Source organism: Microcebus murinus, chromosome X, assembly GCF_040939455.1.
Source record: "Microcebus murinus isolate Inina chromosome X, M.murinus_Inina_mat1.0, whole genome shotgun sequence".
Classification (NCBI taxonomy): Eukaryota; Metazoa; Chordata; class Mammalia; order Primates; family Cheirogaleidae; genus Microcebus; species Microcebus murinus.
The window spans coordinates 89,674,918-89,687,933 of NC_134136.1; the positions used below are offsets into that span (position 1 = coordinate 89,674,918).

A 13,016-nucleotide genomic window follows, 5' to 3' on the forward strand; every position below is an offset into this window, starting at 1 on the left:
GACAGAGTCTCACTCTGTTGCCCTGGCCAGAGTGCTGTGGCATCAGCCTGGTTCACAGCAACCTCAAACCCCTGGGCTCAGGCAATCCTCCTACCTTGGCCTCCCAAGTAGCTGGGACTACAGGCATGCGCCACCATGACTGACTAACTTTTTCTATATAATTTTAGTAGAGACGGGGTCTCATTTTTGCTCAGGCTGGTTTTGAACTCCTGACCTTGAGTGATCCACCCGCCTGGGCCCTGCCTCCCAGAGTGGTAGGATTACAGGTGTGAGCCACTGCGCCTGGTCAGAAACACATTTCTGTTCTCTATAAATTACCCACTCTAAGGTTATGGCAGTAGGAAAAAACTGAGATAACATCTTTATTGTAGAATCTTTGGGCCTCATATTTAATGAATGGACTTAAAGTATTTGTTTTTAAATGAATAGGTCCCTCCCCTATAAGATTGACTTCATCTCTTAAAAGTCAAATTTTACAAGGTTTAACTGGAAAAATATCTACTCTCTAGAGCAGGCATCCTCAAACTACAGCCCACGGGCCACATGCGGGCCGCCTAGCACATTTATCCAGCCCTCCTGATGTTTTTGCCGCCGCTGCCTGTCCTGCTTAGCAGCTGACTCATCCTGGGCCCACAGTGCACACTCTCCAACGGTCTGAGGGCGAGTGAACTGGCCCCGTTTTAAAAGTTTGAGGACCCCTGCTCTAGAGGGTCCTGTGTTTTGTGGCAGGATTATGGTCGATAATTAAGATACTGCTTGTGATCTAACCATTATGTAGTTTACTCGGTTGACTCGTGTGACTTAATTGCATGAAAAGCTATTTAAACAGAAGCTACTAAGTAGTGTGACAAATAGCACACTAATTGGGCTCCTGCTTATTCTGCTGCCATGAGTGAATGAAGGTTGGTGATCCAGAGTCAGCACCACATTTAGAAATGTCAGTGTGTCAATAATGACAAAGGGTAGTCCTCACTAAGAAAGGTCAGGTGTAGAAAACCCAAATGTATAATCATGTTGACAGATAAGTAGTTTAAATAGATTATAAAATGAAATCCTAAGTAACAAATTTAGTTCTGCTTTAGAGAATAACTGTTAGAACTAGATTTTTTTTTATATTCTTGAATAAATCTTTCAAAGAGACTGCTGTTTTTTAAAGCCAAGGCGTAACAAACGGTACCTGGACTCTTAAGGCTCCCCATTGTTTCTGCTTTGTCCAAGCTTAAGCCTTGTGTTAATCCCATAGGTCGATGGCTTTATTTGTTGAAGCTAGTCAGAAAAATTCTTTTCACAGAGAACTGTATAAAGTGCTAGTGGCACTTTATGCCAAATACAGCCCAGTCTGTTACAATATTTTCTCAAATTGCTCTCGCTAAAAGATATTTGTCAGAAATAAGTAGCACTCTCACAGATTTGATGTCCATACAAATGTGAAATCTTGATTATGCATATTTAAAAAATGACACCATACTGAGGACAAGAAAGATAGGATTTATGTATGGTAAAAAGGCAAGTGAATGAAGCTATAATTTTATTTCATTGCTCTTAGTACATCCACAACTATTTCTGCCTAGATAGATCTTTAAAATAAGCATACACAAGTATTAACTATTATCTACAAATATTTATTGTAACACTTGAATAGAACTACAGGAAGCCCTTGGCACTGATAGAAAATATTGATTCACTGTTAGGTTACAAAAATTTATACATAGCAAAATTTAATGCTCTTTACATAAAAAATATTAGACTACTTAAACAAAACTTTTGAAAATTCCTGGTAATAGCTACCAGAATTAGAAAAGTAAAATTAGGCTTTAGACACTGCCTTTTCTAAAACACTGGACTCTGACAGCACCTCCACTGCTGGAAAGAATAGTTAAATCTGTCATGCAACAGGAAAACAAAACACTAAGCTATTTCAGAACAACTGTTATACACAGAAGAGAGCTTCTCCCAATTAAAAAGAAAATCCAAATAGGCATTTTTAGGCATTAACCAAAAAAAACCAATCCAAATGAAATATACTTGCTGTTCATTTTTAATAGCATCTTGATAAAGGTATGCTTCCTTTCATTTGAATACAGTTCTGCACATGTATATGTTTTAAAATCCAGGAAACAGCCAAACCACAAGTTAACTCTTAACATGAATATACATAGTTAACCCTATAGTAAGCAGCCCCTTTGAAAAGCACTGATGCACCCAACAGTTATATGGATCATTTATTTCATAAAGAACAACACAAAGTTTACCATCACTAATACCCAGTACCTATAGTCACTTAATGTTCTGGAACACAATGATGTAGAAGGCAAGTTTCTTTTGAAAATGGCTTAAACTCAAGCAGTTTTCTTGCTGAACATCCGACTATTATTCCAGGAAACAGATTTAGATAAGAAAAAATGAAATAAATACCAACCCTAATTACTTAAGTATTCAAGTCTATAAAAGTAGGACGCTAGAAGTCTGTGGTCAGTTTGTAATTAAATTTTTAGATAGTTGGTATGAAATTGTAAACTCGCTATCCAGACCACTTAAATGGTTTAGAATGGTGGTCATTTTAATAAGGTAACACTTCTTAATTAAGAAAAACATGGAACAAATTCTGTGAAGGATTTTTGGGTCTGTGGTTATAAATTCTTAGAAATTTAAAGCAAATACTCATTAAGGCAGAGCCGACATTTCCCAAGAATGATAACAACTGGATCAGTATCATTTTGTTAAAATGAAACCTATGATAAATTGATTCTGGAAAGCTTGTCAATGAGTCAATCCAGCTTCTTCAGTAGTAGGGTCAGCAGAATTGCTGTAGCTCATTTTAGCATTATTGAAAAATTTCTGATTGGCTCAGGAAATTAATGGGTCCTGGACTTGGGGGAGAGCTAATTTAAAAAGTCAGTTGTAAGAATCACATTACCTTTGAGCCAAAGTTTAATGTCAGCTTTCAGAAATGGAACTTCATACCAATTCCATTTTATTCCCTACATAGATAACATTTGAGGACAGATGTCATATGTGAATTTATGGTCACATCCTTTGTCCCTATGAAAAAGTAAGTAGTATTCCACTGCTTGTCGTGATAAAATTGCTCTAGCAGTAAGTGTGAACGTGCCACAAATTTCAAAAGAATGAACAATCATTTTGTCAAAGTGTTGCCTTTTAAAATGGCTAACATGAAACCTCCAATATTTGTTCTAAAGAAAAAGATTTACCCACTGGAAGGTTTTCCTAGCGATACATCCCAGCATCTTGAAACAGTGAAGTGTTTGCATGTCTACGTTAGTTTGTTTGGTGGGATACACATCTGTACTGCAGAGCAGCTGTCTGATGATTTGTCAGAGCCGTGAATGCGTCGGCCGAAACACTCTGGCAAACATTTATGTGTAAGAATTGAGTTGTTCTTTTGACCGAGACTGGATATCTTGCAGTTCCTGTTCCTCCTTTGCTTTGATATCCTGGTAAGCCTGCATTTTGCTCGCATCCTTTAAGTAAGCCCAGTTAGAAGACAGTATCATGAGGAAGTGGATCTGGAAGAGAAGGGTGAGCATGATGGCTAGTGAGCATGTGAGAAGGCAAAGCGAGGTGCTAGTCAGATTAGACAGACTTGACTTTAAAGGGGGCGAGGGTTATTCCATATTAATACTTGTTCTGCTAGCAGAGCTATCAGATACTGAAAGCATACTCTAATTGGTTTCGCATTAAAAGGCTGAAGAAAAGTTAGTACACAATGAACTGGAAACAAAATGGCCAAAGGTATTGTTAAGAAAAAGCAAAAATGAAATACAAGAGGGTGCTTTTTTACCATTTTGATAGTAATTTTAAAGGCTAATGCAGAAGGTCAGAAACATACCTATTTAAGTGTATTGCAAAGATCTTTTCTACCTATGGATAAAAATCAGTTCCCCCAAAGGCCTAAAAGTGTGAACAATGTTTATTTTGAGTAATTAAACTACATATTTAACACGAAAAAAATTAAATGTAAAAACCAAAATTAAGGACTATAGGCAAAGCATGCAGTCTCTGTGTTAACAAACTTAGTAGAGAAACTACATTTTTTATTTTGTAAATACCAATATTTCATTTCACAAAATGTAAAAATCCTTATTATCATTCTTTACAGTTGATGTGGCAAACACTTCTTTCCTGTTTATTTTCCTCATATCCTGCAAAGTAAATCTACATCTCAAGTTCCTTATAGTTCATACTTCCTTCTCAACATATTTGAGACCTTCAGATCCAGCCTAGTTTCTCTTCCTGTTAAAATCTCATGTGCAGTTTGAGAACTAGCTATGAGGAAACAGTTATTACTCAACAAAACACAGCAATTTAAGGTTACCAGTTTTGTGGGCTCTACAGGAATGATTGTGTTTGCAAAAAAAAAAAAACAAAAACAAAAAAACCCACATATAAATTCTTAGAGAAAACAACTGGGTGACCTTTTTCTTCAAATTTTTATCTGGCTTATTTGAGGGGCATTTGGTAGTGAACCATGTGATCAGAAAAAAATTGTTTTAAATCAAATTTAGAACACATTTGTAACATTTTCCAGGAAATCTGACAAAACAAAATCCAGATTAAACTGGTTCTCTTCCTTCATCAGCACTTGTGTTTTTCATCATTAAAATTGGTTATCAAACAAATAGTGGGAAATGTGGGTATTCCAAAGTGTTAATACTTCATTTAGAGATACTGCTCAAAGTTTAAGTTCAAGAAAATTATTTCTCAAAGGATGCTCACCAATGTCAGTAAATAACTGAATCCTTTTCAAAATGTTAAAATAGCCAGATCTCATTATTTTGTAATTCATGTACAGTAAGTCATCTTATTAATCTACCATGCAAAATGAGTTTACTACATAAAGCTATTTACAAATTACTGTAACAGAACTGCAGAAATCTAGACTCTGCTTTAGTCTGGAGTGTCAGTGATATTTCACGCTACAGAGCATAGCTCTCTAAAGCTCCTTATTTTGCCTTATGCAATTTAGAATTTAGTGCAGCAATCTTCCCGACTCTTAAACTTCAAAACCGCATAGTTATATGTAGTAGCCATCATGTAGATCAGCTGGTGGAAGAGAACAAAACAGGACAGTAAGATACAGGCAGTGAGGCCGATGCCACGACACTTCTAAACTTGGGTGGGCATGGTGCCCGCGCTCCTAGCCTAAGGTGCTGCTTCCCCCCCCTTATAATCACAACAGATGACTTTCATATCTAGCACACACAAATGTTTTCTCATAGTCCTTTGTTCTGCCCTCAGTACATTTATTCAAAGGACTTGGACATGTTTTAAGAATAACAGGGAGCTGGGTCGGCAGCACGAGAAGGATGAAGCTAAATGCTCATTTCCCCTCACCTTCCCCAGCTGCCTCTCAGCAGCAATTAGTCCTTGTCCTGCGCCTATTGCTCAGCCAGGAGCACAGGTCACTGCCCTGACTCCACAGGTTTCTTTCATGGGCTGATACTGGAAAGGAATGACTTACTGGGTAAACTGAACTGGGAGCTGAGTCCTTTTGGAGCAGCTGAGATTTTCCCTGTGCTCTACCAATCCTAGTTGGTTTTCTTCAAATCATAAACCAAGCCCTCCAAAATCACATATATATATACACACACACATACATACAAGTGTGTATTGATTTTTGTCAAATTCACCGATTCCATTTTTGAGAATTTGCCTAATTGCTAAAATTTATTTGTAATCCCCAAATTGGATATTTGAGGCACCTTCAGTTATTAGGGAACATGCACAAAGCAGTGAAAGAGCTGTTGCCCCGTGCACACATTCCCAACTGAGGTAGAACACGACACTCCACTACCTTGTTTCTACTCTCGGACTGTAAACAAGTGTCTTTCTCAAAGTCTATTTAGGGCCATGTTTTTCACATTTTTTATTTTTATTGGCGATTCTACTGTTTAAAATGGTTCCCAAACATAGTGCTGCAGTACTGTCTAGCGTCCCTAACACAAGGCTTTGATGTGCCTTACTGGAGAAAACGTGTTACAGTAAGCTCTGTTCAGGTATAAGTGATAGTGCCGTTGTCCGTGAATTCAATATTAACGAATCAATATATATGGAATAAGGTGTCTTTACACAGAAACACACGTAAAACAAGGGTTATGTATTGATAGGTTGATGAAAATGATGTGACCCGAGGCTCACAGGAACCCTACCTTGTATTTCCCCTAAGGGCGATGGTTCAGTATTTCCCAATTCAGTGTTTGAGGAGACTTCATAGAACATAACTACTGTGTATGATGAGATCAACTGTATACACACTCATGTATGTATATGTGTGTATTTCCATTTGGAAGCTAAGATTTCTTGGCAAAGAAATGGGTAATGCCTCACATGAGCATTTGTCCATGACTGAAGTCATGAAGCTAAGTGCTGAATGCAACAAGGCAATATGCTAGGCCTGGTCGACAGCTGTTGGTACCCTCGCCTCTTTCCAGAGTCCAAATTGCATCACCTTACAATTGGTGCCAAGGCAGCCAACTAGTACTTCCTGCAAACTAGACATGTGGTCAGTTTCCACAGGTGTCAGTTACCAAGATTGACTGCCAGCATCGTTGGCTTCGGTAGGCTGGGAAAAACTGGAAGGGAAATCTGTCATTTAGGGGCTGGAGGGAGGGGCTAGACTAGGGTGGTTCTGGGGCTGTTACTCACCAGAGCAATGACGGTGGCACCAGCTCCAGCACAGGCCACAATGAACAGGTGATAGGACATGTAGAACTAGGAAAAAACAGGGCACCAGCATAAGCATTTGATGTGGGATGAAATGGCCCACACCATTCTGGGGTGTGGCTTCATCTTTCTCCTTGCAGCTGTTGTCTGCAAGGCTGAGTGCAGGCCTGCACTCCCTTCAAGCTCTGGCTGCACATGGGAATCACCTTGGAGCTTTAAAAACTCTGATGCCCAGGCTGCCCGCCCAAGACCAATTAAATCTGAACGCTGGGGGCTGGGTCTCAGCCATCAGGATACTGTAATGTTCCCTTGAGGACTGCAATGTGCAGCCAAGGTTGAGAGCCCCTGCTCTGAGACAGTCCCTGTTATGGATGTACAAGTGGACAAGGCAGGGACTGATTATTTCTGTAAATCAAAAGCACATTAGGATGTTCTTAAATACGTGAACTTCCACACCAGTGCATTTAAGAATTTTGCCATATAAATAGTTGCAAGCCAATGACTGAAGAATATTCTAGGGCTGAGAGAATTTAAAAATAAAGTGTTAGGATATACTGTCAAGAATCAGAGAGAAATAATAGCAAGTCATTCTGGAAATATAAATGATTATGGCATCTATTAAAAATTTGGTATGTACACAAATTCAGTGGAATCTTTTCTATGAAAATTAACTTACATTTGTTCTATGACAAGTGTTATACTTTGAAAAACTTTCTAAAGGGGAAAAGAGAAGAATCTAGGTATGTTTTCAGATTTACAGGTTTGGGATCACTCCTAAATTATTGCCCAAAGGAAAATTTCACCAACTCCTAAGGATCCACACCAAATGGGTTGGACCATATGAATTGGCTATTTTTGTGGTCAAAAATGGCTGAATAGTGATGGTGACATACAGTTTGATCTTAGTCTACAAAAAAGAGCTTTCCTTAATAGCATTTTCACCATCTCTCTTGCTCTTTCTAGCTGCCTAATACACAAGGTGACCATGTGTGAGCCCGCTGAACTGTGCCAGGTTTACCTCATTGGTGTTGCAGATGTTCTCTAGGGCGGAGCCACATATTTTTCCTGGGAAAGCATTCCAAGGAATGATACCTGTAAAATGAACCCCAAGGGAATGTTAGTGCAAACTACAGTGCCTCATGTTGTTAACAGACCCCACCACATTGGGTGACAGTGACAGCGTAATTGTAGGCGCTGTTCATCAACAGTGGCTGTCCACACGACAGGTGTTTTGGAATGATAAGCCCCATTTGGACAGTAGGGCAAGAACAAAGTCAACTAGTCTTTAAGAGATTTAAACAGTCGGGTATTTTTCCCCCTACAAATTGCGCTTTGGAGTTGATATTTGTAAAAATTGATTTTCCAAGCTAAGCTTTCCCTACAGTGCATTTATTAACTATAGTTAGATAAGCATAGGATGACCCCCTCATACAGCATTTTATCATGCTGAAGTCAAATACCAGAGGCTGGGTCAAGCACAGTCTGTGGATTCTTTCTCACTATAACCCTGAGTCCTCTCCCCTCTGCAGTGACAACTGTCCATTAGGTTACTGTTCTTCTCCCCTTTGATGCATAGGTTTGTGCTTAACCACTTCAGTACGGCCGGGAAACCTTGCCCACGGCCAGCACTCATAGTCCGCACGATAGTTTGTGCCATGCATTGATGACAAATCCGTTTTGCTCTTGTGTGGTAAGGAAAGCTTTAAAGCACTGAAAGCTTGTTTTACTTTACAGGCAACTTTAGAAAAATAACTATAACAACTCCTACTAAGGACTTGTTAAAAGGTCACAGATTTATAGTAACTTATTAGATGAACATACACACTGCAACTGCAGAGATAAAAGCTGTAAAAGTAAAAGCTTTTGGCTGTCAACTAAAGTCGACGCTCGGCTGTGCGCGTTCATCTGTGGCTGTCGACTATATTTGACGCTTGTATGGAAGTGGTTAAATATTAAACACAGATCAGTTTACACTTCTCCTAGGAGGTAAGGAAGGAGTATTAAAAAAAAAAAGTCCTTATTCTCTCCATCCTTGAGATGGGCCAAGAGTAAATCTTTATGCCTCAGAAGAATGGGAAATGACCAGTCCCCAAATTGTCAGTGAAACCAGTAATTTTGAGAATAGCTAGTTGGGCAAATACAGAGGATTTAAAAAGATAATTACAGATTACCAAAAATTGTGGCAAAAATACTTATTTTTAAAGAAGAGGGGAATAGTACCCATTTAGATACTCATTATGAATACTTTAAAAACCAACTTTAGGCTCTGTTTTCAAATCCATCATAAAGAACAGTATTGTCAAGCCTTGGTCTTTATGTGAAGAGATTAACCTGATGGGCAGTTTTAGGCAAGTTTCATATTATGTTATAAGATAAGATGTTGAGCATAAGCCATGTGAGAAAAACAAGAAGCAAAAATGAAATAATTATCTTTCTCTAGAAAATCTCTGGAAGGACAGGGATTTCCTCTTCGATTCTAATGAAATATCTTTTTCCCCCTGGTTGTTTCTGCCAAGAACACAGATTTCCTACCATCCTAGCTGGAAGTAGTAATTAGACTTCTTCCTTAGGATGCTGCCCTTTTCTAGCTCAGCAAGGAAGTTGAGCCCCAAATTAACTGACAGGAGAAGCCTGTAGCCCCTTCTGTGGCTTGTCACAACGAACCAACCTCAGTTCCCTATTGTGAAGATCCCATTCATTAGAAAATATGCTTGAACTAGTTTCCAGAAGCCAACGATGATTTTTATGGAGTACATTCTAATGACTTTAAAATACATCTGGATTTTATGTTATGTTGAAAGTACAGATGAAGTTTAAGCAAGTGATCACTTAAAAGACTTGAAGAGCTGGATGTACAAATTAGTTATAGTTTGTTCATTATTGTTTTGTATGGAAAGCTGGATGTTATAAAACTGAAAAGTAAAGAAAAAATAGATAATCTTTTTATAGTGGATATCCAAATGTCATCTTTGTTTGAACTGAATTATGAAATAGTTTCACGTTATAAAAAGCATCTTTTGTTACACATTTAACTGTAAAACATCACAAAATCTTGATTGACTTTTTCAAGGAAGTAAAACCCTCAGTGATGTTTCCATCCAGAAAACTCAGCCTACTGAGGGAAAGAGTATGAACTATTCCAATAGAAAAGTATGCAACAGATCATATTAAATGCCCATGTAATAATTGAGGGTCCAGACGAATGCACGCAAGGATAAAGAATTAAAGGGGAGTTAAAAGGAAGTACCGTATTGTCGGATATCCACACAGATCTGCTCCACACCCGTGGTCCCGTTGGTCTGCGGCGACTTGATGACTTCACAAGTTGACCATATGTTGTAGAACATAAACACGGGCACCGCCGAGAAACCAAACACGCCCAGCCAGGCCACTCCAAGCACATAGGTGAGGAAAACGAACTAGGCCGAAACAAGAGGAAGGAGAATCAGCCCTGAAACAGGCAGGAACATCCCGAGAGGAAGGCCTAATGCCCACTCTGCGGGATGCCTTAGGGATCTCTCAGCTGCAGCAGCCAGAAGGGAAAGCCTGCGGCACGGGGGCAGGGGAAGCAAGGTGGCTAGGCTCCCCAGAGCTTGAGGATCTAGAATATGAATGCCTGAAGCTGCTTCAGGGCCTTTCTCAGGTCCCTCCTTTAACTGACAAAGCCAAGAGACCCCAAGAAGTGATTTTACTCATGCAAGGTCACAGAGCTATGGTTAGGGAAGGGGCCTCCCACGAGGCGCTCTTTCTAAACATCAGTTCTGAAAACTCACCATCCTGCTTAACATGGGGTAGTCTCAGGTTGCATTCACAGGCCACCAAATTATAACTTCATAGGAATGCCTCAATTTTTTTTTTATGTAACAGAGGGCTGGTAGAATAGCAGTTGCTATGGGAAGCCTCTCTCAAAAGGAACTTCATTAGTTTCCTAATCCTGTGAAATTACTAAAAGCATCAGATCCTTGAACCTTTATCAAAAGTTTCAAATAGTCGTGAACACAAGCTTAATGCACAGTGACTGATAAAATTCTCTCATTTTCCTCTAGTTTTCTTTTGTCTAAGATTCACAGCAGCTTTGCAAGCAGAGCAATGGCTTAGGGAAAAAGCTACCTGACGTTCACCCACACATTGCCATGGGCGATTCCAGCAAGAATATAATCCTATCACTTGACTTTCTGCATCTGCATAACCGTCTGCCTTGACGACCAATTTCAGAGGGCTTAGAAAGGCTGCTTCAAAGATGTCGTAGGATTTCTGTTCTCAGGTGTACCCACAGAGCATGTGCACAAGAATTTGGAGCTCTCCTAGTTTGGCTTTTATTTTTTTCTGGCTGATGGTGGAGACCTGGATTCCTTCTAACTTTGCACATGGGCAGCGGCTACCTGGACAGTGAGAGGCTGCCTCTTGGGTCACCCCAGGAAACTGCAGACACAAGGCACTTCCTTTTATTTCAAGGAACATTTGCATTTCTAAAAATATTCAAAGCAGCAGATTTCAGCAGCATCACCTCCCCCCTTCCTCCCCAGTGCTTATGATCCAGCTGCTCCAGGCTAAGGTTTCTTTTTTTCCCTTCCAAAGAAAACTTTACTTTCTTTGTAATAACACCACAATGACCTGAGCAGGAAGGGGCTGGCAGTTCTTGGCCTTGGTGAGCCTTCCCTCCCTGGGAGGCCAGTATCCCTGAGAGAGACCCACCTAGGGACCAGCCCTGTCTTGGTGGCCTCCAGCATTCCCACTTCCCCAGCCAGCTCCTGGGCACAACTTCCCACAAAGGGCTGAGGACAGGAAGGCTGGGGCAGAGCTCATCTGGCCTTCACACCTCACACAACTTTCTGTCCTGAGCCCTGCCCTGTCACCTGTGTCTTCCTAACCCCCTCCAAGGCAGGTCAGCATTGTGATCCCTTGAGCAGATGGAGGAAACCAGAACACACGAGGCACCAGTGGCCAGGGACTTAGTGCACAAATCCTTACAACAGATCTTTCCTCAAAATCTGACACACGCAAGAGCTAAAAGCAAGCTGTACTGGGTGGGCTGTGGGCAGCGGGCTTCCTCCATGAGAACAGTGGTGTCCCTGGCTCTGGGGGAAGTGCCACTGGCTCAAGTACAAGCTCTTGGCACTCTCAACCACCTACTATACACAGACACATGCTGGAAGGATCCAAAGACCTTAAACATCAGGCAATTGGTGACTTAATGCTGTTTCCTGGCAGAACCCAATACGCCTTTATTTTTGAAACCTGATGGATAGACGTGAGGGAGAAAGCTGTCATTTTAAGGCCACCAGGAGGGTTTTTTTTTTGGGGGGGGGGTTTCCAACTTTCTGTGGTTATTTTCCTTCTGCTCCCCCATCATGTTTTTAGCTGTCTCCTTCCCCCCAAAAGTAACCATTCCCCTCACTTGTACAGTCTCTTCCTCGTATTTTTTTTAAATATCAGCTTTATCGAGATAGGATTTATTCCCAAGAGTTTTACAAATCATTCTCTCCATTGTTCTACGAACTTAACCTGAAAAAGCCAATGTGAAACTTCACATCCTGAGATTGGAGATCCAGGGGGTTCATATCAGCAAAGAATTAAATCGTTCAGCAATTGAAAGGTGGGTTTCGTCCTAGTAAGTACTTTCTTTCAGGAACAAGGTTTTCGGAAATAACACCCAATGACACTATCTGTGCGACTATTATCTGTCCGTGGGAGGGGTGTGTGCGCCTGTTCTTACTTGAGCATCTCTGCACAGGAGATTAGATTAGGTAAACAGAGATCCTGAAGGGGCCCGGCAGATGGCCTAAGCCCAGCTGGACCACTCTGAAGTCCCACAAATGGTGTCATTCCAGAAGAAACTAAAGCTTGTCACGTTCTGCTGGCCTGTTTCCTGTGGGTGCTGTTTCTCCTGAAAGGAGCGGATGTGGCATGGGACGCAGAGACGAGAGTTGGGCCCTCTGCTGACGTGACAGCAACGGGGCCTGCTGACTCCAACAGGAGTGGTGTCCACATTTCAGTCCCCTTCTCGCAGTCCCACTGCCCTCAGAAAGACTAACATCTATGGCCTGGTCTTAGTTGTGCTAGGGGGGCTAAGGACTGGCTGAGCCTCTGGTGGAGGACAGCGGTACAGGAGAGAGCAGTGGCCTGAGGCACAGCTGTGGCTGAGGGGCAGGGGCCACCTGCAGAGATCCCTGGGGAAGAGAGCCCAGCCCAGGCGCCCCTTGCCGCAGGCTTCAGGGTGTAGGCTCAGATGACTGTGAGTGGGCATCACAGGAGGAGCGACACACAGTGGGACCTGAGGTTACATCAAATTATCTAGACTCTTTGGGTTATCTCCTTGGCCACTTCTTCCT

The 13,016-nt window shown here is 41.1% G+C and overlaps 1 protein-coding gene across 4 annotated transcripts in view; it reads right to left on the reverse strand.

Annotated features, from left to right (window-relative positions):
• Positions 1-1,515: 1,515 nt before the first annotated feature.
• The window catches only part of GPM6B (glycoprotein M6B), a 147,514-nt gene continuing 136,013 nt past the window's right edge, over positions 1,516-13,016 (reverse strand). For 3 of the 4 annotated variants that reach the window (XM_012784797.3, XM_012784792.3, XM_012784795.3), the window contains 4 exons: positions 9,932-10,103; positions 7,703-7,776; positions 6,667-6,732; positions 1,516-3,527 (listed from right to left, as the gene is read on the reverse strand). In XM_012784797.3, coding sequence (XP_012640251.1) covers positions 3,378-3,527; positions 6,667-6,732; positions 7,703-7,776; positions 9,932-10,103 — 462 coding nt within the window. In that variant the 3' untranslated portion in view covers positions 1,516-3,377. Of the gene's footprint in view, positions 3,528-3,915; positions 5,065-6,666; positions 6,733-7,702; positions 7,777-9,931; positions 10,104-13,016 lie in introns of those variants that run through there. The other variant, XM_012784793.3, reaches the window with a different exon arrangement.